This window comes from Podarcis filfolensis (genome assembly GCF_964270895.1).
Source record: "Podarcis filfolensis genome assembly, chromosome: 15".
In the NCBI taxonomy this organism is placed as follows: domain Eukaryota; kingdom Metazoa; phylum Chordata; class Lepidosauria; order Squamata; family Lacertidae; genus Podarcis; species Podarcis filfolensis.
This window is the reverse complement of record NC_139618.1, coordinates 19,119,971-19,147,524: the sequence shown is the minus strand read 5'-3', so window position 1 is coordinate 19,147,524 and position 27,554 is coordinate 19,119,971. Positions and strand designations below refer to the sequence as shown.

The window sequence follows — 27,554 nt, the reverse complement described above, 5'->3', positions numbered from 1 at the left end:
AAACACTGTGTTAACAGCACCAAAGTGTCCTCCCTGGAGCATAAGCCTGGACAGTGTATTTGGAGGTCCTGGCTTGCCCAGATGACAAGACTTCCCTCTTGGCCACACTGATATGGTCCAAAGGAAAGCAAAGCAATACCTTTGGCACCAGCTTAGATTACTCATATTATTTATTAATGTCACATTTATTGATGTGATGCATAAATGTAGAGCACTGAATTTAAGATAGTATAAACCAATACTGACAGATTCACCCAGGAGGGAACAAGGCACCATTTAGAATTGCCTGGAGACCACAGCGTAAAAGCTAGAACAAATGGAAGATGCCCTTCCAATTTCTCCACGCTCACCTCTTTGTTGAGGATGAACTCTTCTGCGTGCACCCAATAGACAGCAGGCCTCACTCTTTCAGATTAGCTTGCAATTTGGGGACAGTATCACTCCAGAGCATTCTAATGAACTGTGAAATGAACATAATGTCAGTCGCCGATGCAAATGGGCCTATGCTACCACTGTCACTACTGGGTTGTTTTGCCTGGGAGCTAACACAGGTAATTTAAAGATATTAACGAACACTGTTAATTAGCATCATTATTATACTGCTGAGTCGGTAGGCCTAATGCGCAGCCAGATAAATAATCCTGCTGTGTCAAAGGCTCTCCTGTGGAACCTGCAGGATTAGGCAGAAAGGGATTGGTGCACTCAGCATTGTCGGACATGCTGCAGTGTTCTTTGCAGAAAGGGACTGTCCTTGCTACAATCTTTGCCCTGGTTGGAGGACAAGACTTCATGTGTTATAAAAGCAGGAGATGGGCATTGGCCTATGGTCTCCCCAATTCATTATCTAGAAATCTCTGTTTCTATTCTCCGTCACTCTCCCCGTGCAATTTCACCTGGGTAGCCACATAGGCATGCAACTTACTCTGCCAAAGAGGTTCTCCTGTGCATAACCTCACTGACATGAATGAAGCTGTACATGGGCTCGTCTGTAGTTTTACACAGCTGCCTTTAAATTCAGTGAGCTTTGTGCAGGAGAACTATTCAGTGGATTGCGTCCTGCACACATGCAATTCCCAATAAAGCCATTCAGAGAGGGGCAGTTGCAGTTAAGTGTAGCGCTCCTTCTTCAGAAGTGCAGCTACTGCTGGGGATTACACAGCCAGTCTGCAGGTTCTTTGTACTCCACAAAGGCAAAAAGGGGGTTTAAAGCTTATCAAGCTCAGTTCAGCTCCTTCCACATTGGGGTGGGGGAGAAGCTTGATTAGATTTGCATTTAAAGGCAAACTAACCTAACTGGCAATTCCCAAAACAATATGCAAAAATGAAACACAGCAGTCGTTCAAAATCCACATTTCTTTGAATGTTGTAGTGCAAGTTCTCCAGCCAAGTTATGTGTACAAAGATGCATAGACTTGGGGAAAAGTATGCATGAAAATGCATATATTAGTGAAAACACCTGAATTATAAATATAGCTCACTTGTGTCTTAAATATACCCACAATGCCAGCAACCTGAGATACCACACATGGGGAGATGACACAGTGGGGGCATGTGAAGGACTCATGGGATTTATATAGGGTTGAGTTTCTTTATTAAAATAAATGTCCTACTTTGCCTTTTTCTTCTCTCTCTTTCTCTGGATAGAAAGATAGACAGGCAGATAGTTATAGGTTAAGCATGAAATAGGACCTTGGTTAGCTTCTCGTTATGGATGGATGAATCTGTCTATTTCAGTTTTTCTCAGCTTTTCCAGTTATTCACATTTCCACATCAGTTTGTGGTTGTTTTTTTGTTTTGTTTTAAGAAAAATCCTCATGAAAATTCACCAGCATTTTTGTGTCAGTTTCTCCTACTAAACAGTTTAGTATGCAGTTTTGCCTGACACACATTCTTTTGCAAGGCCATTTCCCCTAATATATAGTGCACCTTTGGATGTTATTTTCACTAATTCATTGATCTAGATGCACACTTTACCCCCCACTATAAGCCTTTGTGTACATATTAATTGGCTGGAGAACTGCATTGCAAAATTCATAGAAATCTGCATTTCCTTCCTGGGATGGATCCCTTGCTGCCAGTAGTGTTTCCGACCCACCCTTCTCATGAGAGGGGCTGCCCTGAGCTGCTGTAATGGGCAGAAGTAGAGCACACCCTTGAACACCACCACATGTGGCAAGGCGCAGATATACTGATGTCCTTGATTGCATCTTGGACAGTGAAGAGGAGGCGGGAGCTGTGCCAACCATGCTCTCAACCACAGTCTAAATCAAACACAACAAACTGTTTCATTGAAGTGCGAGCCAGTAAAACAGTGACCCTGGGGTGCTTTCTCCAAATCGGGATGACTCCAGCACAATCCAATTGCTTGCATTAATTATGGCAAAATGAGATGCCGGGGTTATCACACTTTTCATTAACTCCAGTGTTGTGAAACTCAAGCTGCAGTTCTTGACAAAGGGGAATATTTCATTTGGTGTTCATCTCTCTCTCTCTCTCTCTCTCTCTCTCTCTCTCTCAACATATAGATACATATATATTCCTGGGTTGGAGGAGGCAGTCTACACCTCTCTTCACACATTAAAAGGGACCTCTAAGCCTGTTCACGAAAGCGTATGTGTCATTTGGATCTGCTGGGTGTGACAGGGGGAGGAACTGGATGAAGCAGAGGTGTCCCTTTGCCCAGTCACACCAGTAGAGAAGCTCCTTTTATAAGGAATTCTGCAATGAACTTCTACAAGCGCCTAGTTCTTTGACAGTAGCCAACAGAAACCCCACCAAAATGGGGCATTTCAGGAGTGAGGAGGTAGGCAGAGCAGGCCTGGTGCAGAATCCACTGGAGTCTGAGCTGGTCTGGCTTTCATCACGTGATGGCAATGAGTTCTCTGTGCTGCACAGTAATAACATAATAACCTTCTGGATCAGGGAAATTGCCCATCTAGCCCAGCATTCTATTCTCAAAGTGGCCACCCAAATCCTTGTGGGAGACCTCCCCCCCACACACATGTGACTTCTGTTGTATATAAATCACTCCAGGATCACTTTGGCTGTAGAGTGGGGTACAAGCACTCTAAGTAAATCCATCAGAAGTAAAAACAAATAACGTGAAAGGTAAGGCACATAGAATTCTAAGGGAAGACCAAAAGAGATCCAGTAAGATGGGTGACATCTCTGAAAGTTTCACAAATCCCTGCCTGAAGGAGCAGAAGCATCTTCCTTGAAAATACTGTTTACCGGAAGGAAGAATATCTGCAGGAGATGCATAGCATGGGGGCACAGGGCCATGCCTGCCCACTTGGGTGACGCTGGCTTGACCTGCTTCCGCAGAGCGGTCCACGCTCTGGATGTGATTCCAGCCTCCCATGATTGATGGTGCTGTGTCTGTCATGCCGCCTCCTTCTGAAAGTCCCCATTTGTATCCCTGTAGATTCTTATCTCACTAATGTAGCAAGCCGGGCTTATCTCTTCCCGAGGCTCCTTCTGCACCAAAAAGAAATCACCTCCGTTATTTATGTATTTCTGTCTCCAGCTCGTCGAATCTATTTTCTTACACTTCCAATTATCTTTTATAGAGATCAACTGGAGGATAGGGCAGGCCCGTAATGACCTCAGGATTATTGGATCATTACAAGGAAGGGTCTCTGGCAAAGTGAGCCTGGCGTTCTCCTCTTCATATTTCTCCTCTCCTTATTATTCCCCCCTCCATCTTTACAGTCTCATATGCAGGCTCCCTTTCCCTGTCACCTCGTATTCTCCGTATTTATCATCTCTCTGCTGCTGCATATATCAAGGAGGTATAGACATATCAGCTTATTTCTGTCCCTTTTTGGTTTTGTGCACGTTCAAGAATAAGTCTGTTCTGTCTCATTTATTACAGACTACGAAAAACAAAAACAAAACAAAAATTCCTCATCTTAATTGTGCACCTCTTTGGATGCAGCTTTCCCAAAAATATGCAAGTTTGCACACATTTCCCCATAAAATATGCAAGGCTATGCAATACAGTCATACTTTGGAAGTCAAACGGAATCCTGTAGCCAGTGAGAAGCCTCAGAAGCCCCGTTGGACGTTCGGGTTCCAAAGAATGTTCGCAAACTGGAACACTCATTTCTGGGCTTGCAGCATTCGGGAGCCAAAACGTTCGACTTGTGAGACATTCGGGATCCAAAGTATGACTGTACTGCAAAGGGCACGGTAGTTTTTGAAAGTTCTGACAAATGGGATCCTCATAACAGAGGGTCCTGGTTGCACACAGGACCCAAGAACTCACCGGACAGGGTTAAAATGGGGAGGGGGAGGAAAATAAGTCCTGGCCATTCCCCTGGGATCACGCAAGGCAATTTTAGCCAATAGCCAGTGGGCGGCGTGATCCCAGGGGCTTTCAAAATGGCAGTGTGACGCAAGGAGGGGCATTTGCTTCGCACTGTTGAACACCCGCCCACCCTCCCTAGTTTAGGTAGAGTCGCTTGGCCTTGTTTTGGTTTGGGTCACCTGTTTTGGAACAGGGGCTGGGTAGGAATTTTTCCATTTGGCAGATTGGCTTTAGCCATTTGGTTTTCACCTACCCCTTAGCAAATCGTCACAACTTGTAAGGTGGCGGTTAGGCATTGGCTCAGTTGGATTGTGGGGCGGGGAGGTGCGGACATCACCTGCCCCTCTAGGTACTGGGTATTCCATTAAAGGAATCTGGGGGTCCTGGATCTTGTCCGAAGTCTGCTTGAGGGGCTAGGGCCATGCCAGGACCACAGGAACCCTGGGGTGAGCTTAGGTTGCTCCTCATCGACCTAGCTCCCTCGTTTGGTTTACCCCATTGGACGATCACCCTGAGAGGTGGAGTCAGTTATAGTGGGGAGTCAATGCCTAAGCCAATACTGTTCACATGATTGTATTTCAATAAAGTTGTGGCCAAAATTTGCCAAAAACTTAAACTAATATAAGTGTCCATGCATATTTATTTTGGGGGTGGGTCTTGGGGCCTCAAGACGCAATCAGCTGGTCCTCATTTGGCCCAGCTGTATCTTTACTTGCACACACCTGATGTGATATATTGCTACCAGACCAAGTTCAGGGGGTTGGTTCTTGCATATAAGTCCCTATACAACTCAGGGCCAGCTGACTTGAGAGGATGCTTTGACCCTTGCACATCCGGTAGATTGCTGTGGTCTGTGGGAGAGTTTCTCCTGCAAGTTCCAAAAATCTCAGAAGCCCATTCTGCAGTAACTCAGAGCAGGGCTTTTTTTAGTGTGACTGCTCCTGTTCTGTGGAACAGCATCCCTGTCAAGATATGACAGATGCCCATTTCCTACACTTTCTGGAAACAATTTTGTTCTAAAAGACTTACCAGCTGGATCAATGGGTCTTTACCATGAGTGTCTACTTCATTAGTGTTTTAGTCTTGCTTTAAATGTGTGTGGGGTTTTGTTTTTGCATTTTTAATTTTTAATTATTGTATGTGTAATTTGCTTTGAGGCAATGATATCTGCCCTGCATATAGAAGGTCCCAAGTGTCTCCAGTGAGGGCTGGGAGAGATTCTTGCCTAAATTCTGGAGAACCACTACCAGGCAGTGTCAACAATAAATTCATTATTTTATTTTATTTTATTATTTGCATATATGATGATTATGGTGATGTTGCCACAGGGTGGGCTACAACAATTCAGAATTAAAATTGTAAATTGCAAATAGATTGAGTTGCAAAAAACAAACAAACCTAAAATATCAATATGTGCTCGGTTCATTGATTTTTCATAAATGACGGCCAAACTGAAGTATCAGTGGTTGAGCTCTCTAACACAACTCAGATAGGAGGATTGTTAGGTTGGGATGAAAGCATATTTGCGGCAATGGCCGGGGGTGGTGTGGGGGTGGTGGTGTGGTTAGCAGCAGCCTTGTGTTATTGACAAAGCTTTGTGAGATTGTGAATCAATAGGGGGGAGGGGGGAGTTGTGCCACAAGATACAGGTATGTAGCCAGGACCAGGAACACCTGTATTATGTCTGGAATAGCAGGTGGCATTTCAGTTTCACTGTGGGAGTCTTTTCTGGAGAAGAATGGGCAAGGCTTTCATACTTGTGCCTGTGTTTTATTTTCCTTCCTGTTTGAGACCTGGAAACCAGCTGTTAACCAAAGCTGCTCCAGCGTGAGAACCTGTGGGGGTTTTACGTGATACTGTGTTTGCAACTGAAGGGAAGGCATGATCTGAAAGCTTGGGTTTCCATTGTCTGCCTTCTGAGGCTCCCTCTGACATAAGGCTTGCCCATTGTGGGAGGACACCTGCCCCTTAAATCGATTCTCTTGTCCTTTTTATAATTTAGTAACTCTAAATATAAAAATACCTTGAAAACAATCCCTCAGCCATTTTCATAGACAAACTAATGATTTCAACTTTGCCTAAGAAGGGGATTCTGATTGTCTTCTCTCAGCCACAGATTCTCCCTGCTCACTAAACATTGTTACCTCTTTGGCTCCTGACACCTCCTCCCCGTCTTCTCCCTCCTCTGAACACAAATCATTGTCCCACCACCAATCCCCTGGCTTTGAGCCTTCATCCTTTGGGGTTTCCCCAGATGGTGCCTTCTACCACTCCTTGGTGTCGAGCCAGTCCATGACATTATGGTAGTATGAAACATGTGTCCACCAGTTTATTCCAGTGAAATATCTATGCTTTCAGTGATTGTCATTCAAACCAAGGAAAGATGTTTCAAGTGTTACACATCATGTCATCTATAGTCACATCTTTAGCAACACCCCGAGATACTCTTGAGTTTTAACAATTCAATCAGCAGATCAATCAACTAGAAATGTACATGATTAAGTAGTAGACCAATTTTAATCAGTGAGGGCAATTTTAATTGGTTACATAGAAAATTATGGTCATGCCTATTTATATTTTTAAGGCTCCCGAGTCTGGTGTTTTGTTGTAGCAGAGGATATATATATATGAAAACTGACTTTTCCTTTCACCAATGAGCATTTGTTTATTAAGTTGTAAGGTATATCTCATGCTTCCTTTGCTGTTTACAGAAAGGCACCTACCAAGTTATTGGAAATAATGCAGATCTGTGCAAATTTAATTGAGTAACCAATTACAAGAGCAGATGGTTAATCAACAAAAATGATTTAATCAGTTGACAGCCCTAGGAGTTGCATTGGGGGACAACAACAACAACAAAAAGTATTCTCAGCATTGCTTGTCAAAGCAACTAGAAAGCTCCAGGTGTTCAGTGGAGAGGCCCACCTGCAGATCTGGCCACCTGTGCTGTTGAGAGGACTGCTTCAAAGTGCACAATTTAAACTGCAGCAGCAAAGGTGGTCTGGAAGGCTGCCAGAACTTTTATCCTCTGTGCTCCTTCTCTTCTCTTCCAGGTCAGGGATTTATGAGTGATGATGAGTACTTAGAGATCACGGGGATCACCAGGGACCAATCTGGGGAGTATGAATGCAGCGCTGTTAATGATGTCGCCGCACCTGATATCCGAAGAGTCAAAGTCACCGTAAACTGTAAGTATCCCACATGGCTATGAATAACATTGACTTGCACTTACATCAGGGGTTGGAAACCACAGGCCTCAGGGGGCAAATGTGGCCTGCCAAGCCTCTCTGTTTGGCCACCAGCACTCTGCCTAGGTCATGCCCCTTCACCAAGCCAGGCAAGTCATGCCTTGAGTGCTTCTGCCTATCTGGAATTTGCCCTTGAACCATGACCATGCTGGAGTGGATGAAGAAGGGTCTATATGTACATTTTCAGAAGCCTATGGGTGGCGAGCTTGCCATACTAAGAACAGACGAAGAGCCTGCTGGATCAGGCCAATGGCCCATCTAATCCAGCATCCTGTTCTCACAGGGGACAACCAGATGCCCCATTGGAAACTCCACAAGCAAGACTCAAGCACAAGAGCACTCTCCTCTCTTGCAGTTTCCAGCAGCTGGTATTCAGAAGCATTACTGCCTCCAACAGTAGAGACATAGCAGAGCCATCATGGCTGGTAGCCACTGGTAGCTCCTCCATGAATTTGTCTAATCCTTTTTAAAGCCACCCAAGTTGGTGGCAGTCATTGCCTCTTATGGGAGAGACTTCCATAGGCAATATGCAAATCCATTTCCACACCCATTTTTGCTCCTGGCCCTATATATCATTGGCATGTGGCCAATCCACAGAGTAATTTTGCCCTCAGTCTGAAAAGGATTCCCTGCCCCCGAGTGCTTTTCAAAACCTATTCCATACATTGTCCCCCTGATCTTTACAACAATCCTGAGAGGCCTGCCATTGCTTTCATCCTCATATTGCAGAATGGGATTCTAATCGAACTCACTTACGCACCAACTCATGACCCCACCTCCACATTCAGCTGAATGTGCAGATCCCACCAGCTCATCTTCATGATACGTTGGGCCAGAATTGCACCCCAAGGATCCTAAACATGAGTAGGTTGTATATTCGCATATTCTGATTTAATAGCTGGAAATATATGCACGCAAAAGTAAAACAGCCAATTTCCACCAGAACCTCTTAAAGTCTATTTATAGCTGGAAATAATTGTAATAGCTCCCCCCCTTCTCTCTCTCTATTGCTTTCTTCTTTCTTTCCTGAGGAGCAATTCAATTTTATTTTTTTTAAAAGGGGGTGGGTTGGAGGAGAAAGAGAGAATCTTGGTGGTTAACCTTGCACACAATGCATTAAGAAATCCTCGCCTTTCAGAAGCAGAGCGCAGGAGTTTATATATATCAGCTAAATTGATATAAGAAAATCATATATATACATTTCATTATGTTTCAAGCCTTTTGGCCCTCTGGACAATTTGCTCTTTTAAGAGCTTGGCTAGCAATGCAGAGCCCAGCTGCTTTGAGTTCTTAAAACAGACACATCCCCGAAGCCTCTTGACATTTCGGAGGTGATTCCAGCTCCGCTGAGTCTCTGAACAGTTTAAAAGAAATCCGTAAAGGAGAATTCAGTCCTATTAATTGCACAGAAAGGACTCTGCGAGTTGTTGGCTTAGGGATGGATGTGGAAATGTAGGACCGTGTTCACCCTCGCAATGCCAGCTGGGCAGAACGTTCTGTTTAAACCAGGCCTGCGAAGCTGAAGTCCTATAGAGCAATTGCAACAGAGCCTGTGCTGCATCAAGCCAAAGAGGGCTCATCCAGCATCCTATTCTCACAGTGGCATGCCAAATGCTTGAGGAAAACCTGCAAGCAGAATTTGAGCATAAACATACCCTTCCTCTTCTGTGGTTTCCAGTTGCTGGTATTTAAAAGCATTGCTGTCTCCAACTGTGAAGGCAAAGCATAGTCATCATGTCTAGTAGCCATTGGCAGCCATCTCCTCCGTGAATTTTGTCCAATCTTCTTTTAACACCATCTATCTTGGTGACCATCACTGCCTCCTATGGGAGCAAGTTCCATAGTTTAACTATGTGCTACAGGTATGTGAAGAAGTCCTTTCTTTTATCTGTCCTGAATCTTCCAACATTCTGCTTCGCTGGATGTCTACAAGTTCTAGTGTTCTGAGGGGAGAAAAGCTTTTCTCTATCCACGTAATCCATTCCATGCATAATTTTACACATTCCTATCATGCAGCACCCTTTCTCTATAGGTGCCCACCCCTCAGTTGCTTGCAATCTTTCCCCACATCTTGAAGTTCCCACAAAGGCACACTCAAGCCCACAAGAACATAAAAAGCTGCCCACTGGATCAGGCCAATGGCCCACTGACTGCAGCATCCTGTTCTCAACAACGGCCACCTGGATGCCTGTGGGAAACCTGCAAGGAGGAAAATAATAATAATAATAATAATAATAATAATAATAATAATAATAATAATAATTTGATATTTATACCCTGCCCATTTGGCTGGGTTTCCCCAGCCACTCTGGGTGGCTTACAGCACATTAAAAAATTGTAAAACATTAAACATTAAAAATTTCCCAATACAGGGCTGCCTTCAGATGTCTTCTGAAAGTCAGATAGTTCTTTATTTCCTTGACATCTGACGGGAGGGCGTTCCACAGGGTGGGCGCCACTACCGGGAAGGCCCTCTGCCTGGTTCCCTGTAACCTCACTTCTTGCAGTGAGGGAACCACCAGAAGGCCCTCAGAGCTGGACCTCAGGAGCTGAACAAGGGAGGTGGAGATGCTCCTTCATGTATATGAGCACAAGAGCGCTCTCCTCCTGCAGTTTCTATCAAGTGGTATTCAGAAGCATTGCTGCCCCTGACTAAGCCCATCAAAAGCCTAATGAGGAATAGGGATAACCTATAGCTTTATCTGCATTGCTCTTTGTTGTAAGAAAAACTGCTCCCTTTCCCTTATGGGGTTCCCAAGAGCCCGTATAGAGTCTTTATGTAGGTTCTCTATCGGTAGGAGAAAATAACAGAGGCCAACCAGAAAATATTGAGAAGCAAACCAGCTAGTAAGCCTGATCTTTATTAAACTGTTGCAACACGGGTGCTCAACCCGCCCCCCACAGGAGGGAGGAGGAACACAGAGCAATGGTATGGAATTGCCACCCTTTACCTCAAGACCCCCCCCAATACATCATCAAGTCTATCACAGAAGGGGTGGTCTACAGCAGAACTCTATCTGGCAGTAAAGGTAAAGGAAAAGGGACCCCTGACCATTAGGTCCAGTCACGGACGACTCTGGGGTTGCAGTGCTCATCTTGCTTTATGGGCCGAGGGAGCCGGCGTACAGCTTCCGGGTCATGTGGCCAGCATGACTAAGCCGCTGTGGCCAGCGCACAGAAATGCCGTTTTCCTTCCCACCGAAGCAGTACCTATTTATCTACTTGCACTTTGAGGTGCTTTCGAACTGCTAGGTTGGCAGGAGCAGGGACCAAACAACAGGAGCTCACCCCGTCGTGGGGATCTGAACTGCCGACCTTCTGATCGGCAAGCCCTAGGCTCTGTGGTTTAGACCACAGCGCCACCCACATCCAGTTAATGGGTTTACCTGGCTGTTAATGGGTTACCTGGACAGCCTGGCCATTCTTTTGTGATGATAAATACTTAATTCCTACAGGCTCACCCTATTCATACACAAATGTGCCCTTAAGGCAGGATTTGTGAGCACAGAGACAAAGGGGGGGGGGGGCTTTTCCCATTTCCATCCAAACTGAAGAGGAATATTTGAGGTCACTGAAAGCATCAAAATGGCTTTAGGACTGTTTTCCTGTACTGTTTCAGACATGTGGTTTATATATTTAGGTATGTGTTTGCCTGGTACATTTATGAACATATGATTTATATATATGAGACCTTAGAATTCCTATAACACTCTTCATCTCCCTAGATTCAGAAATGTATGGCTAAATTGGCACTGGTGTTTGGCTGCTCCAGACTGGGGAAGGCAAACAAGCAGCCACACTGCACAGCCTACTCCATCACTAGATTTGCTGGGGGAGTGAAAGCCTTGTGCGCTGATCCCATGAAAGCCAGCAAGGCATAGTAGAAATTAGGCAGAGGTAAAGGACAGAAGTGATGCTTAAAAAAAATCTCAGACCTGTTTTCCCTCTGCAGATCCTCCGTCCATCTCCAGTGCCAAGAACAAAGGCGTCTCAGTTGGCCAGAGGGGGACCCTGTCCTGCGAAGCCTCAGCTGTCCCTGTAGCGGAATTTCAGTGGTTTAAAGAAGAAACCAGGTAAGCAAGCAAGCTGTTCAAAGGATCCATGGCAAGGAGTGACTCCCCCAGGCCAAGATTGCTCCATCAGTCAGATCAGCAGTGTTTACTTTGAGACACGTGTCAGCCCTCATGGAATGCCCAGGCTCAATCCTAGTGGGTGTGAAGTTGCAAGAGTGCCTTTGAGCATGTGCAGAGGGTCTTTGAAACTGAGCAGTTGCGTACAAGCCCACCCCAATATATCTCTGCCATGAAGGGGTTCTAAATTAAAGGGCATTGATTTCAGACAGGCTTTGCTTCTGCCTTGCTTCTGAAATTAAATGTTGCACATCTAGGGGGACTCGGGATCAGAAAGCAATCCCTCCCCGTGTCCCATACCTCTCCCCAATCTTCCTTACAGCAATCCTTCAGTCTCTATATTTCATATTAAAATAAAACAACAGACTAAAGGATTGCAATGTTTTAGGGATTGAGATTGCATTGGTTTAATTTGCTTACCTTGTTTCTTGCGGCCCATCAGAAGGTTGCATATGATATGGGGCATGATAGAAATTAAAAGCAAAATAAATGCTACATAATTTTAGCAATTCTTTTCTGTGCAATTTCAGCTTTACTGTATTGTCACTTGGCTGTTGCAGGTTTTCACCCTGCTTTGTATACTTTGCCCAGTAGACAGTTGGGGAGCGTGTGTGTGAATGAGTGGCCCTCCAGGCATTGTTGGACTACAACTTCCATCATCCAACAGGACACAATGGCTGGGGCTGTAGTTCAACATCTGGAGGGGCGCAGGTTCTCCAGCCTTGAAGTTTGCTCCTGAGTCCTTGAAAAGCCAGCCAAAGTGGAATAAAGTGCTTCTTTAATTCATTGCCCACCACCAAAAACAAGCACCATACTTCTACTTCCCTCCTGGGCAAAGTCTAGTAGATGTTGCCTTACAATGTCAGATCGTGCTGGTTTGCATCCAACGCTGGTAGAACCCTAGAGGTTAATGAACATGACTAACTTAGGCCCATCAGTTTCATTGTGCCTACTCTGAGTAGGACTTTGTTGGATATAGCCCTTCTGTATTTCCCAAAACCCCACTTCTTGTCATTGACTGGTGCCACTGGCAAGGAAAGAGGAATTCTAGGAAATGTAGAATGCTGTGTTGCCATGATGTAAACTCTATAACATGCCACAAAATGGAACTTGGCAGTCTAGTGTAGTGGTTAGAGTGTCCAACTCAGATTTGAGAGACTCTGCCTCTAAAGCCAAACACAGCCATGATGTTCAATGGGCCAGACAGCACTGCACACCCTGGTCTACCTCCTAGGGTTGTTGTGAGGATAAGAAGTGAACACCCGGTGTGACACTCTGAGCTCTTCAGAGGAATGGTAAAAAATATAACAGCTAACAATGATGCTTATTATTGGTGCTTTACAAATTATGGCTTGTATCCTACTCAGAGTAGACCCACTAGAGTTAATTGTATGACCCATATCTTTAAAATAATAAAGTTTATCATATAACGTCTGCTATGGCCCTTAGAAAGTGCCCTTTCCCAGGCCTTTGGAGAACCTTTTGATCTGAGATGGTGGAGCAAAAGCAGAGCCTGAGAGCCTGTGGTGACTACAGTTCCCAGCAGTCCTAGCCAGCGGGGTGATGGGCATTGTAGTTCAGAACAAACTGGAGGGTCACAGGCACCCCATCATTGGGATAAAACCAATCTCTGCATTATACCCCATCCCTTCATAATCCTGGGAGGGAAATAAATGCCACTTCTAGTTTACACTGATGAAGTAAGGATGTTGTCTTCTTCCAGATTAGCCAATGGGCTGGATGGCGTGAGAATTGAGAACAAAGGCCGGATGTCCACACTAACCTTCTTCAATGTATCAGAGAAGGATTATGGCAACTACACCTGTGTGGCCATCAACAAGCTGGGAAACACCAATGCCAGTATAATCCTGTATGGTAGGTACCCCTTCCATTGGGATACATGGAGGTTCTGTGCTGATGGGATAACAGTGGAGCCTTGCTAGAAGGGATTTCAAAGACAGGAACACATCTCCGGTGACCCTTGACCATGAAACCCCTTTGCAGTGGCCATCCCATCATTGCATAGCAGGGTTTGTCCTAGGCTGAAATCTCTAGGATAGGCCAGATTTAAAAATATTACCTAGCAGAGTTTGTTGGGGAACAAACAGCGCAGTCCTAAGCTTATTGCTTCAGAAGTTAAGTTTCACTGAGTTCAACAAGATTTGCTCCCTGGATCGCAGCCTAAAGGTTTTCCTTTACAAGGACTGGAACGTTTGCGGTTTTGTGTTTTCATCTTACGAGAAACTGGGAGTTTTCATAAGGCATTAAGGGTAGCAGCAGTTAAACAGGATACTCCCAGCAACATCCTCTCATGCTTGAAGCTTTAAGTATATTAAAGTAGCTGCAGGGAAAAGGGTTGATCTTCAAGGAACACATCAGACCAGCAGCAGCGCCTTCAGTTCTTATATCCTCTCACCTATTAGGCTGCAGTTGAAGCAAGGATCTGGGGGCTGAGCAGACACTCGGTTTAACCCCAGCAGGCTAGGCTTACTTCCCATTCCCCATGGCTTTCCAAACCAGAGAGCGAATGCACCAGCTGGAAACCTTGGGAAACCCAAGGCGTTTTCTGATGTTGGGTTGTCAAAACAGATGCACGGAGATTCTTGTAGATGCTGTCAGTGCTTAGATGGTTGCCATACACCCTCTGTGGCAGTGTTACACGTTGTCATGTCTGTCACATCCTTATTATCATTGCTGTGATCTCTGTTTACATAAAACGGGCCGTCTTTCTAATAATCCATCTGTTCATTCATTCATTCATTCATTCAACTGTCTGAAAATATGAACTACATTTTCTTTCCTTTTCTTTCCTTTTCCTGTTTCCCCCTTCCTGTGTGTCCATTGTGTCTTCTGTTTTAGAGATAAGTGAATCTCCACCACTAGCAGGTTGGTACAAGCATGGCTCCTTCCTTCATTTGCTTGCAGCAAACCCAACGCCGCTTTGCAGTAAAGGAGAGAGGGCTTGCTTCTCAGATGGGTGTTACGGGTGGGGAAGCCGGCTGGTGCGCCATTGAAAGGAAGGAACTAAGGCCTGTGGGGTTTGTGGGAGGCATTTTAGCTTCAGGAACATCTTCCTGCATCCTCTTATTCACAGAGCCCACCTATATCAGTGACTGTCACTCATGATAAGTGAGTGCTGTAACAAAATGTTGCAGGTCGTGTCCTTACCTCCCAGAAAGATCACTGCAGCTAAAGATGGGGGAGAAATTTGAACCAATTCACCTTTAAAGTCAAAACAATTTCCAAAATAATATGCCCATGTGGAGCGCCGCCATCTTTGAAATGCACACTTCTAAGTTCGAAATATGCCTCGTGAGTACTAGGTTTAAGGGTGCAATCAAGTAAAACAGCTATTGGACTGCCTTGTGGGCTTCCTAGAGGCAACTAGTTGCCTATGGAGGAAGTATATGTTGGCATGCAACCAAGGAAATGGGGGCAATTGGCAGGCCCCCAGCTAGTTCCAGCCCACCAGGCGATCTCCAGTCCTTGATGCAGCATCTGTGACCCAAGCTAGAGCATGCTGCACAGCAGAGTAAACGCTATTCAACAGAAGTGGCAGGAGAAGTTGCGTGAGCATATTTACAAACAGTTTATTCAGCATACATCAGGACAAAAGGAAACATGTCTGATCTCCTCCTTGTCCGAAGCAAGACAGCTAAAGCAAAAGCTATACACAAACGGAAGTTCCCAGCAAGCTGTGCTGGAGTGTAAACAGACATGTGACACACAACAATCATGCCTGTTCTTAATGTGGAATGGAATATCCCAACAGTATAGATTTCTGGACTAGATAAACCTTTGCTCTCATCCCACAGTGTTTTGCTTGCTACCATTGGAAACCCTAACTATGGAAATCGCTCCCACATGATGCAGTGATGGCCCTCAACCATGGTGGCTTTGAAAGAGGATTAGACAAATTCATGGAAGAGAGGGCTATTGATGGCTACTAGCCAGGATAGCTATCCTCTGCCTCCACAGTTGGAGGCAGCAATGCTTCTGAATAGCAGTTGCTGGAAACCAGAGGAGGGCAGAGGGCTCTTGTGCTTGAATGGCACCTGCTTGGCCAATGAGAACAGGATGCTGTACTGGATGGACCATTGGTCTGATCCAGCAGACTGTTCCTATGTTACCTGTTGCATAGAATTTTGGAAGGCCTTCTAGGGCACGTTGCCTTACTGATGCTCCATGGGAATGGAGAGCCCACTATCAAGGAAGTTGAGCGCTCCCCTGTGGCTTCATAGTGCACAGAGAAGATCAACAACGGCGGACAGGCTGCCTGCCTGCTACTTCATCTGCTCCAAATGATGTTTATTTGTATAGCACTTAAATCTAAGTGCTGCACTGAGATTTTCTCTCTTTTTAAAAGCTAAATATTGACACTGCAAGAGAGGGAAGGAACTGGAAGGGCAAAGGGAGAACTAATATATGCAAGGAATGTTTTCTGCATATAGCAGCCCACTTTCACAAACGCTGATGCTCGTGATTATGAGATAGGGACGAGGGAGATATCTGATTCAGTTCACATTTAAAAGCGAATTTAGCAGCTTTCTGAAACAGTAACAGAACCAAAACAGAGCCATCCTTTGAAATTTGCGTTTAACCAGATTTTGCAGTGACGTTCCCCAACAATGTTTACAAAATGCATCTAAAAGTGTGCATGGAAATGTATTGGTGAATATAACATGCAAAATGCATCGTATTAGGGGAAATTGCTTGCAAAACTATGCATGCTAGTCAAAGGTGCATATGGGGGGAAAATGAGCTTATTTGGAGAAATCCACACTAAAATGCTAAATAATTTCCTTGAACATCTTTGGAAAAATGAGAAACAGAGAGACCCTAAATTGGCAGATCGACCCATCCCTACTACCCAAATTATAGCCTCTTTGTGTGTGTTTTCTTGATTTTCAGTTACAAATGAATTATATATAAAAATCAATAGCAACAACATGTCGGGGTACAGAGCAATCCCTCCAAAAGATGAAAATATAACAGAAGCAATCCAAGTTATGGTTCTTTGCATGTAAAGTAGTCAGAGAGGAAGGAGTCTGTAGCAGTGCTTTCTCTTTGAGATACTCCTGCTAAACTTCTGCTAAATCTCAGCCGACCTTCCGGGAACACAATATTAAAACACAGAGCCAGACTAGAGAGATGGAGAGTATTGATAGAACTGACGTCTCTCTCTGTTTCTATACATAAGCCTAAGGTCACAGTGACATCTGTCTCTCAAGTGCCTGCCTGAAATAAAGACCTTGAGTGTTTTGATGCATCACCCACGTGACTCAGGGTTATTCCTTGCTAACTTCAGAACAGCTGCCGAATTGTATAAGCTATGGCAATGCTAGAGGGGTTTGGGGTTTTTTTGGGGGGTGGGGGTATATTTTAACGTATTATATTAATATATATATTTTTTGTATTTTTCAACACACCCAAATCCTCAAAATGGAATCGAATCCACATGTTTTCAACAAGTCCAGCTTTTAAAGCACAGGTGGGAAGTCTGTGGCCTCCCAGATATAGCCGGACTACAATTCTCATCATTCATTTCCACATTGATAAGAGCAAGTTACTATGACTCTTTTCCAAACAATCACATCTGTGTCTTCCTCCGTATCAGGTGTGGGGAACCTTTGGCCTTCCAAAGGTTGCTGAACTACAACTCCCATCATCCCCGGCCATTGACCATGCTTGATAGGGCTGATGGAGGTGTAGTTCAGCCACATCTGGAGGGCAAAAGTTTTCCCGACGCTTGCATTATGCTATCTGACAATGGCTCGGGTTTCTAATAACCCTGAGATCTGAAACCATTCATTTAATGAAAACTGCTCAGTTAGGGGAAGCTGGCATTATTCCATGTTTTCAGATAGAAAGAGGGCCTTTCCGTTTCACCTTAAATGAGGATTTCCCCACTGCCATCTCAAGTTTCGTTACGGAGGAGGGATTGAATCATAGGGCTAGCTTTCTTTTGGCTGACAGCAGCACTGATAGATTCCGTTACATTTTCCCCAACCTGCAAAATGTCAACCCATTAGAAAAAAAAATGCAGACATTTCACATTTTATTTCTGATGAGTATTCTCTACCCCAACCCCTTCTTCCCGAATCATTGGCATCTGGTTATTAGTCGTAGCATTCCTAGTTCTGACACAGTCAGTTCAGCATTTGCTAATGTCAGCAGAGACACAGAGCATTGCTGTTCCCCCACTCCACCTTTCCCTTTCTTTGCAGAATGGTGCTGCTTTTGGCTCCAGACTTGAATTAGCCTCCCCCTCCTCTATAGAAAGACTCACAAACACTTCCAATCTCAGCGTTGAATGAGCACAAACCATATTTGATTTCCAAGTACCAAGGAAAGAAAGACACACACAAAAAAAAGGAAAGGAGAACGCTGAATTCCCCTTAACAACAAAACTCATTTGAATTGCTCTACAAAGATTGTCTGGGTAGATGCTCATGAACACAATGCTGCATTCTGTTGTAATTAAGCAAAATAAAAGTTCTGTTTGCGATGAAACAATTTGGCTAAGCTGGTTTTTCATTGCAGAAAATGGGTTTGTAACTCTCCACTTATTCAGGAACACAGGAGCTAATTAGATTCTCTCCTGCCATTATTTTTAATTTTTTGCCGTTACAATAGTTGTTATCCCCTTGTCTTAAAATTAATGAGGTTAGAAAGCTCACTTCTTGTTCCTTTTTAAAGTTCAGGTTGCGGCTGAGCATCTAGAAATTTAACTTGGCGTATAATTATGCACCGAGGATTCTTTTCCTGCCTTTCTCTCCCCTGAATCTCTTTTCTTTAAAGAATCCTTTGATTTTTGCTGCGATTTTTGCTGATTGCATTTATTTAAGAGCGATGAAGGGGAATTGTTAGGCGCATCATAAACAGGCTAGATCTCCAGCGTTAAAAAAACATGGGTCAAATTTGTATCACGCAGCTCAAAAATTATGGATTCCCCCTTCAGTTCTGCCTCTACAAATGGCCATCACAATTTGGGGGGTTCTTTTAGTGAATCCCCCACCCAACATAAATGTTTATCTGAATGCAGATAAATATCGGTTTTACCACATTTAGCACCATTCAGTAAGAAAACCAGTTGGAAATATCTGGGAAATGTCACCTCTTAGTGATTTCCTCCCCCGCTTCCAAACCAATTATCTTGCTTCATTTCATAACATGCGCAAAAATGCATCTATTAGTGAATCTGGCATACCAGTATGCTCTGCCAAATGTGCATATCAGGTAAAAACTACACAAAATTTGCATGAGAATGCTGATAATTTTTCATGAGAACTAAAAAAAAAAAGCAAAGCAATGTGGAAATGTGGATAACTGAGCTTAAAGGTAAAAGTAAAGAACCCCTGACAGTTAAGTCCAGTTGCAGACGACTCTGGGGTTGTGGCGCTCATCTCGCTTTACAGGCCGAGGGAGCTGGCGTTTGTCCGCAGACAGTTTTTCTGGGTCATGTGGCCAGCATGACTAAGCCTCTTCTGGCGCAACGGAACACCAAAACCAGAGTAGCTCACAGAAACGCCATTTACTTTCTCGCCTGAGTGGTACCTATTTATCTACTTGCACTTTTTGGCATGCTTTCAAACTGCTAGGTTGGCAGGAGCTGGGACAGAGCAACAGGAGCTCACCCCATCACAGGGATTCAAACCACCAACCTTCTGATCGGCAAACCCAATAGGCTCAGTGGTTTAGACCACAGCGCCACCCGCGTCCCTTAATTGAGCTTAAGGCTCAGGAAAAATAAGAAACTGAAATTGCAGAATCACCCCTCTCTAATTAGACTTTGCGCAACCCGTTTTGCTTCGGTTTCTTCTCTGCCCCACAGTTATCCACTCACCCCACTTACTGCATCTGCAGACATCCTTGCAGTTCCTTGACTCAGTTTCCCTTTGAGGCTCACGCCTGGGTTTCCTGGGTTTTCAGGAAGATATATGGCCTGTGTGCTGCCTTTAAATGTTGCTCCTCATTGCTTTGAATCACATTGTCATCTCATATTGTTATGCCTCATCATTACATTTGTAAGCCACCATGAAAACTGATGTCTAAAGTCAGAAGAGGAATGTGAATATATAGATATATAGATATAGATATAAACACATGAGAACAGAAGAGGGCTGTGGAGGGAAACAGACGCTCAGAAACTTTGCCATGTCTGTGGGTGGCAGTGTGTGTGTAAGGGGGGAGCCGAAAAAGAAAATTTCCCAGGGAGTGAGCCGTGTTCCTCAATGGGGAAGAAAATGCTCTTTGCTCAGCTGGTACAACAATATCAGCACAAAATCCCACAAAGTAGGCATTCAGCAATGCGTTTTAAAACCTATTCTCTCTCCAAATATGCATTTCTAAATGCATTATCTCCCAAACTGCCTATTTTCAGATACATTTTGGTAATTATTTTGGAATTATTTTGCATCAGAGCTTTGGGAAAGCACAAAATCTGGTGACCAAGAGCTCTTTGATCTGCCCATTAGTCTGAGAGGTGCAGATGGACGGCGGTATCTAACTAACACATATCATCAGCACAAAGATTTGTGCTTGAGCATCGAGATCCCCCCATCTCTTCCCCCCACATGCAACCCCCCTCCCCACATCTGCTCCAGAGAGTTGTGGGAACCCATACAGCAGATATACAGGGTACATGGGGCAAGGAGAGGGAAATCCTGTTGCACAAGCAGAAATCCTTGTGCTGGCAGAACACGTTACTTAGCAATACTGTGGCTGCAACCCATAGACAGTTTATATCAGAGTGCAGAATGACTGAATTCCCACACAGGATTTTTTCACGGGGAGGCACCTCCAAGAAGCACATGCTATGCATGTATAAAGAGATACAGGCTATTGGTGCATTTTCTACTTGTTTGCTTTCCATGGACAAATGTCACAACTTTGGCTTGCCAACATTTGGGGGGCACATTCGCATCATAAATTCAAAGCGCTATGATAACACTCTCAACTGGCATGGCTTCTCCCAGAGAATCCTGGGAGCTGTGGTTCGTTAATGGGGCTGAGAGTTGTTAGGAGAAACTTCATTCCCCCTCCCAGAACTACAATTCCCAGAGTTGCCTGTGAGGAAGGATTGGTTGTTAAGCCAGTCTGGGAATTGTACTTCTGCGTAGGGAATGGGGAGGTCTCCTATGAACTCTCAGCACCCTTAATGAACTGCACGTTCCAGAAATCTCATGGGGAAGCCAAGATTATTCAAAGTGGTAAGGTAAAGGTAAAGGGACCCCTGACCATTAGGTCCAGTCGTGACTGACTCTGGGGTTGCGGCACTCATCTCGCTTTATTGGCCAAGGGAGCCAGCGTACAGCTTCCGGGTCATGTGGCCAGCATGACTAAGCCACTTCTGGTGAACCAGAACAGTGCACGGAAACGCCGTTTACCTTCCCGCTGGAGTGGTACCTATTTATCTACTTGCACTTTGCCGAGTCCTTTAAACATATGGTGTGAATGTGAGCCTAGTCACCACATACGCCACAGCATATTTTAATGGCTACAGTAAAATGTCTCTTACAAACCTATGTTTGCAGGGGGAGGGAACCTGTCAGGTAGGTACACTGAGAAGGTCTGTGCAGGTAGATGTGTGCCCACGGGCACCAGGTTGGCAATCCCCATCATAGCCCCGGATGTTGCCTTTATAGAGCCAGAGACCCAAAAGCAAGAGTCAGCCGCTCGTAACCTGTGTGTGCTGGAAATACAAATTTTTTTAAAGGGAAGCAATAAAAATCAATGCATCATTACTGGAACTATCCCCCGGTATTAAAGAAAAAAGAGGGGAAAGAGGAATGGCAGTCCCATTATCCAAGCCTGTATTGCCGCGGTCTCCTTTTGCAGTCTACCCGTGCACTGTGGTCATTATCAATTTTTAATTAGACGAGTGCCATTCAGCTAGTTAAACAACAACCGAAAGCAGTGCTTTGCATGTACTGAGACTGGAGGGACAGGAACGGATGGGGTCTGGGGAGGGGGAAGCACTCACTAGAGAACGAAACTACAAGAGTGTAAAACATTTAAGAGCAGTTACTTCATAAAGAGTTCCAGATGGGAGGAGCTCGGCACAGATGTGTTCTATTCCAGGACTCCGAGTCAATCAGTGTTGCAATAAAATTACAGATTAATGAATCAATCAGCACAAAGGGTTGCCAGCCTCTTTGGTTGCTAATTGTTGCAGTGGGGATTGGTGAGGAGCGGGAGGGGGTAGCTTGGGGGCAATGCAGCTCTTAAGTTAGCAAGAGAGGGTTTCTTGTGAGCTTTGCAAATCTCTCAACAGCCTTCCTGTACCCTTCCAGATTTTTATTTTATTTCAGCTCACATTGGTGCCAACCAGCATGCTCAGTGGTGAGGGACAGTGGGACTTGCAGTGCAGCAACATATTGAGGGCCACAGGTTCCCTATCCCCAATTTACAATGGCGCTGTGGGTTAAACCACAGAGCCTAGGACTTGCCGATCAGAAGGTCGGCGGTTCGAATCCCCGCGACTGGGTGAGATCCCGTTGTTCGGTCCCTGCTCCTGCCAACCTAGCAGTTCGAAAGCACCTCAAAGTGCAAGTAGATAAATAGGTACTGCTCTGGTGGGAAGGTAAACGGCGTTTCCATGCACTGCTCTGGTTCGCCAGAAGCGGCTTAGTCATGCTGGCCAAATGATCCGGAAGCTGTACGCCGGCTCCCTCGGCCAATAAAACAAGATGAGCACCGCAACCCCAGAGTCGGCCACGAATGGACCTAATGGTCAGGGGTCCCTTTACCTTTAAAAGGGAAATATGCTTTGTGGCCCCCTCCTTTCTCAGCACAGGCACTACCATTTATTGCCTTCCCATTCAAAGTAAGGAAGAAGCAGGTTGGAGAGAGCAATAAAGCAAGAGACAGTTCTCTTCCCACATAGAGACTGGCACAGTCCTTAAAATAAGCTCTGCAGGTCTTGCTTTCCATACCATCACCTTGGGCTGTTTGGTCAGCAAGCATAAAAAGCAAGGCCTTTTTAGTGGTGGTGCTATAGGTCTGGAATACCTTCCCTCTTAAAACCTCTTTTTCCCCCACCCCCTTTTCCCTTTTCCTTAAAACCTCTCTTTTGACAAGCCCTCAATGTTTTGCTGCTGCCAAGTTCTTTGCATTATATTTTAGATTGTTGCTGTTTCATTTGTTTATGCTAGGACTGCTTGTTCTTTTGCCATACATATCTTTATTTCTATCTTATTCTGTGTGGCCACTCTGAGAAGTATGATATATTAGCAGATTTTGCTTCATGTCCCACTTTTTTTGTCTGCCGGGTCCATCTTACATGAATTAGCAAGACTAAGCCATTGGGTGCATTCACGTGGCAGTTTATTCCATTTCCCCCAATGTTTTCCTAACTATGAATTTTCATGTTATATGTGAGCTTTCACACAACATAAAAGCCACTTCCATAAAGGTAGTGGAATGAATCCATTTGCAGCCTCCTTAATACACAACATAGTGAGTGCAAAATGACAAAATGTGGAGCAGTATACCAGGATAAAGTACTTTACTGCTCTTTTCATGGAGCAATCGTGGGGCAATGGAAGAATGCATGTGCAGAAAGGGTGGGGGCGTCATCCAGTGACATTTGTAGTTGGCTCACACCACACCCAGTTGGCTCACACCACACCCAGTGGTGTGAATGGAATTTAGCATAGCCACAGTTCCATAGCGCAACAGGTACTGCAGTGTAAATGGAACCGTAGGAAAAGAGACAGAAGTGCCAGCATTATAATCAGGACAACGAATGCAGTATTCCCCATGTCTGAACGCAACCTTGGACTCATGGAATATCCTCTCTTCTAGTATGGCCCCAAGAAAGAGAATGAAAATATCTGCTTCCTGGCATTCATTATGTGTGAATGGGGAACTCTGTTTGTTGGAACAAGCCAGGATCAGAAATCATGGTTTGATCCTGGTATATTTCAATAAACCTTAGTTTGTAGAGTTTAAACTTTATGAACTAACCAGAGTTTGCCCCTTTCACATGTAACTATAAACCATGGTTAGCTAAACTGGGGATCAAACAATTCCTCATCACAGGCATGCTGGAGGAGGAGCGATGAAGCAGCAGCACAGAAGCATGCTCTCATACTGCTAAACTATGGGCTAATGTTACTTCTGAAATGAATCTCACGCAAGTTCCTATCACAGCAATACAGCCAAGGAATTTCAGTGTGTCAACAAAGGAGGAGGCACTGCTTTGATATTGGAGGAGGGTGTCCCTGAAATCATTTTACCCAAGGGCCCCACCCCAAACCTGGAACCAGCACTGCCCATCCCAGACACTCCTTCCAACACTTGAAAAATACTTGAATTCTCCATCTCCTTAATACATAGGAACACTGCCTTATACCAAGTCAAAACCATTGGTCCATGTTGCTCAGAACTATCTACACATAAGTGGCAGTGGCTCTCAATGAGTTAAGGCAAGAGTGTCTCCCAAAATCTGGAGATGCTGGGGATTGAATCTGGGACCTTCTGCTTGCAGAGCAGATGTTCTACCACTGAGCTATGACCCTCCACCCCTTTATTCTTGAAATAATAACCAGCTTCTCTCTTTCTCTTTCTCTCTCTTGTCTCACCTGATCCAGGCCCAGGAGCAGTCCACGATGGCAACAATGCAGCTTCCAGAGCGATGGCTTGCCTCTGGCTATCAGGCACCCTCTTTGCTCATTTCCTCCTCAAGTTTTGATAAGAAAAGCGAGGGTCCTTGCAGATGACGCCTGGCTTCTCCCACACCACAGACTTTTAACCATCCACACTGCTGGGGGGTGGGAGGGGGTTAAGAAACAGCAACAGCCGTCTACAGCTTGAACATACTGCCGGAAGGGCAAGGGGAGGGGGAGGACCAGCTGGGTTCCAGGTCAAGCACCCATTCAGGATCGGCCAATCATGGGCATTTCCCAAAAGCAGAATTAGTTTTCATTTCCCTTCCCTTTGACCCCACCACCCTTCGAAAATACCCTATTTATATATTAAAAAGAAAAAGAAAACATGTCAACCTCTCATTTTACCATCCTCAGTGGAGCCCACCCCAAAAATTGCCCCAGGAGAATGAGACCACTTGGTCCTGAGAGATGATGCACAACAGGAAGTCGGGGAGGGGGGGAAGCAAGTCAAAAAGTGTCCTATTATCTCTGTGTCTCTTGAGCAAAAGGATTGTTCTTTCTACTTGTAACACTGTACATACCTGTTCATGTTTCTAAGTGTCCGATTACACTCTGGTTTCAACTCGCTTCCGTCTGGGTGGATGTTTTCATGGGCTTGCAACCCTGCCTCCAATGCCATCCTCTTGCCCCATTCCCTCCCACCCTAGCATATGGATTGTATATGGAAGCATGAGGGCTGGGAGGGACGATGGTCCGCTCACACATTCAGACAGAGATTTCCCCCACTGTGGGGAGCACATGAAAAGGAAGCCCGGGGTGTGCCCGGCTTCCCCTCCCCTCTTTTTAAACTCAGAGTGACTCCTCAATCTCGATAAATTGACAGAACAGCAAGTCATGCGTCTCCCATTTATCAGTATAATCATACCACTGTTCTGCCCATTCACCCATCCATCTAATTATCCATCCATCTAATTATCCATCCATCTGCCTTTCCAGCCATATATTTGCCATATTTATCAATCTATCAATGTAATTATCTGGAGTCCCCCCCCCCCTTTTAATCTGAATATCTCCTTCTCGGTTCCCCATCTGCACTTCCACCCATCCATCAGTATAATCACCTTTATTGAGTCACACCTTCATGTAGTCAACATTTAAATTCCTCATAATTTAACCCATTATTATTTTGAAATTTTGTGGGAGCCTCGTCTCTCTCTTTTTTTCGGGAGGGGGTGCCTTTTCTGTAAAAGGAGGACATTGAGGGGCAATTCACATAGGGTCCAGAACCAGTGGCACAGATAAACAAATAGGGTACGTTATAAAATCAAAGAGAATTGTGACCACAAAGGCATAGCATTCAGTAGCACTCTGCCAGATACGCTTATGCAGAAATCATTGGTTTTTATGCCTCTCATATCCTCGCCTTAAAATGGCATAAACCTGTCCCTAACTAAATTTTTGCAGTTCTAAGCATTGCCTTAAAAGTAATTCACTAAAGATGACATTGTGATTATTATTTTTTGGGGGGGAGTATTCTACCATTTATTACAGTGCTCCCAATATTCTTTAGCATATGGTCTTTAAAATAGATTTGGCACATCATCTCTCCAGCCCAAATTTGCCCTGCCATCCCCTTTGTCCACTGACAAGTCCATCCCATCATAAGCTGCCAATGGGGGTGGGGGAGCAATTCCTTTGCTAGTTTATTGGGACATTCGCCTGGCATTTGTTTAAGAACCTTTTGAGCAGGGGGGAATTGAGCACAAACTCTTTCCAAGTATTTAATTAACATTGAAGGGGAGGGGAAAGGAAACGGGAAGGAGAAATCAAGAAAATCATGATTTCCTGCATCTCTGAGGCTCTCCTCTGAGCCCTAAAAAAGAAAAAGAAAAAAAAGTCGGGGGATCTTTCAGGTCGCTGTTTGCTAAAGCCAAGCAATGGATCACATTGTCAAAAGTTTCATTTCACTCTGAGGACTCAAGTTTCTGAAATTTCTGGCACTGCCCACTCCTTGCCTGACGGGTGCAGGACATGACCTACCACGGAAAGCCACTTCTGCCCAAACAACAACAGAGGTTGTGGCAGAGAAGGAGTTCTGGTGCCAACAAGGAGTGCAGAAATCTGTTTTCTGGGACGTGATGTCTTTGGAATCTATTTTGTGGACTGAAAGCATGACAACGACAGACATCTACCAAGGTTGATTTGGAGAGATGTACTATCAACAGGTCAGCGCTCTTTAAATCAAACATTGCCCATTTCAGATCTTGCCCCAGGACTGAGTAGGACAAATGGGGATGAATAGAGTAAACACACACTATTTTATGAAGACCAGCTGTGTGGGGGAACCAGTTAGCTCTCTGTCGAATTGATGCTGTTTCCTCTGTTGTGCATACAGGTGGGAAAAGAGATGGAAAAACTAGTAACAACAGTTTACCCATGCTACATTTTTTTCCTCTTAGACAACTTTCCCCATAGAATGATGGTCTCGAGACCATCCTGTACAAGTCAAGAATGGGAGTCAAGTCAAGACTGGAAGTCCCAAAAGCAGTAAGGAAGTATGATGCCTGATGTACTGAGCTGCTAACAGCTATGTCTTGGGAGCACTAAAATGACCTTGTGGATGGCAAGTGACTGGTGGTGATTCCCAATGGGTCTACCTGGATGATTCAAGGTGTCTAGATTATCTATACATGTAAAACACAAATGATTTAAAAGAGTCTGATATTTACTTATACAAGACTAAACATTTGGGTGGTATATTCATTTTTTATAAGCAAAACAGGTTGAAAGGCTCAGACTTTGCTTTGACATGAATGATGAACACAAATCCACCATAAATGCATTATTATTGAATGTACAACCTTTGCTTCCCATAGCTTTTTTTTTCTGCTGAAAGTAGCAAGCTTTCCTTCATGTATCAAGAAATGGAGACGTAGTAGTCAGGCCCTTATGGGGGGTGGGGGAAAGGGAGGAAGATAAGAGAGAGAATTGGCGCATATGGCTTCTGAACATGTTTTTGTTGTTCCGTCAATTTTAGCATATGCAGTCCTTCCAATAGTGGAATGATGGGGCAGCGTACCTCAACACAAACACAAACACACACACAATACCTTCTAAGGAAGGAAAAGCACCTTAACTGGAAGGCTGCACAGAAGCATGTTACTATGAAGAGAGCAAAATCACAAGCCACTGGGATGCTGATTGAATCTCTACAAGGAATTTGCAGCAGTGTCTTTTAATGCAAAATAGTTTT

The 27,554-nt window shown here is 44.6% G+C and overlaps 1 protein-coding gene across 4 annotated transcripts in view; it reads left to right on the top strand.

Moving 5' to 3' along the window:
- Positions 1-27,161, top strand: part of LOC310750581 (opioid-binding protein/cell adhesion molecule homolog) — a 731,536-nt gene extending 704,375 nt beyond the window's left edge. For 2 of the 4 annotated variants that reach the window (XM_083588992.1, XM_083588991.1), the window contains 5 exons: positions 7,363-7,497; positions 11,510-11,630; positions 13,411-13,562; positions 14,547-14,573; positions 24,284-27,161. In XM_083588992.1, the coding sequence (XP_083445118.1) occupies positions 7,363-7,497; positions 11,510-11,630; positions 13,411-13,562; positions 14,547-14,573; positions 24,284-24,384 (536 nt within the window). In that variant the 3' untranslated portion in view covers positions 24,385-27,161. The remainder of the gene's footprint in view (positions 1-7,362; positions 7,498-11,509; positions 11,631-13,410; positions 13,563-14,546; positions 14,574-24,283) is intronic. The other 2 variants (XM_083588994.1, XM_083588993.1) reach the window with 1 other exon arrangement.
- Positions 27,162-27,554: the final 393 nt, after the last annotated feature.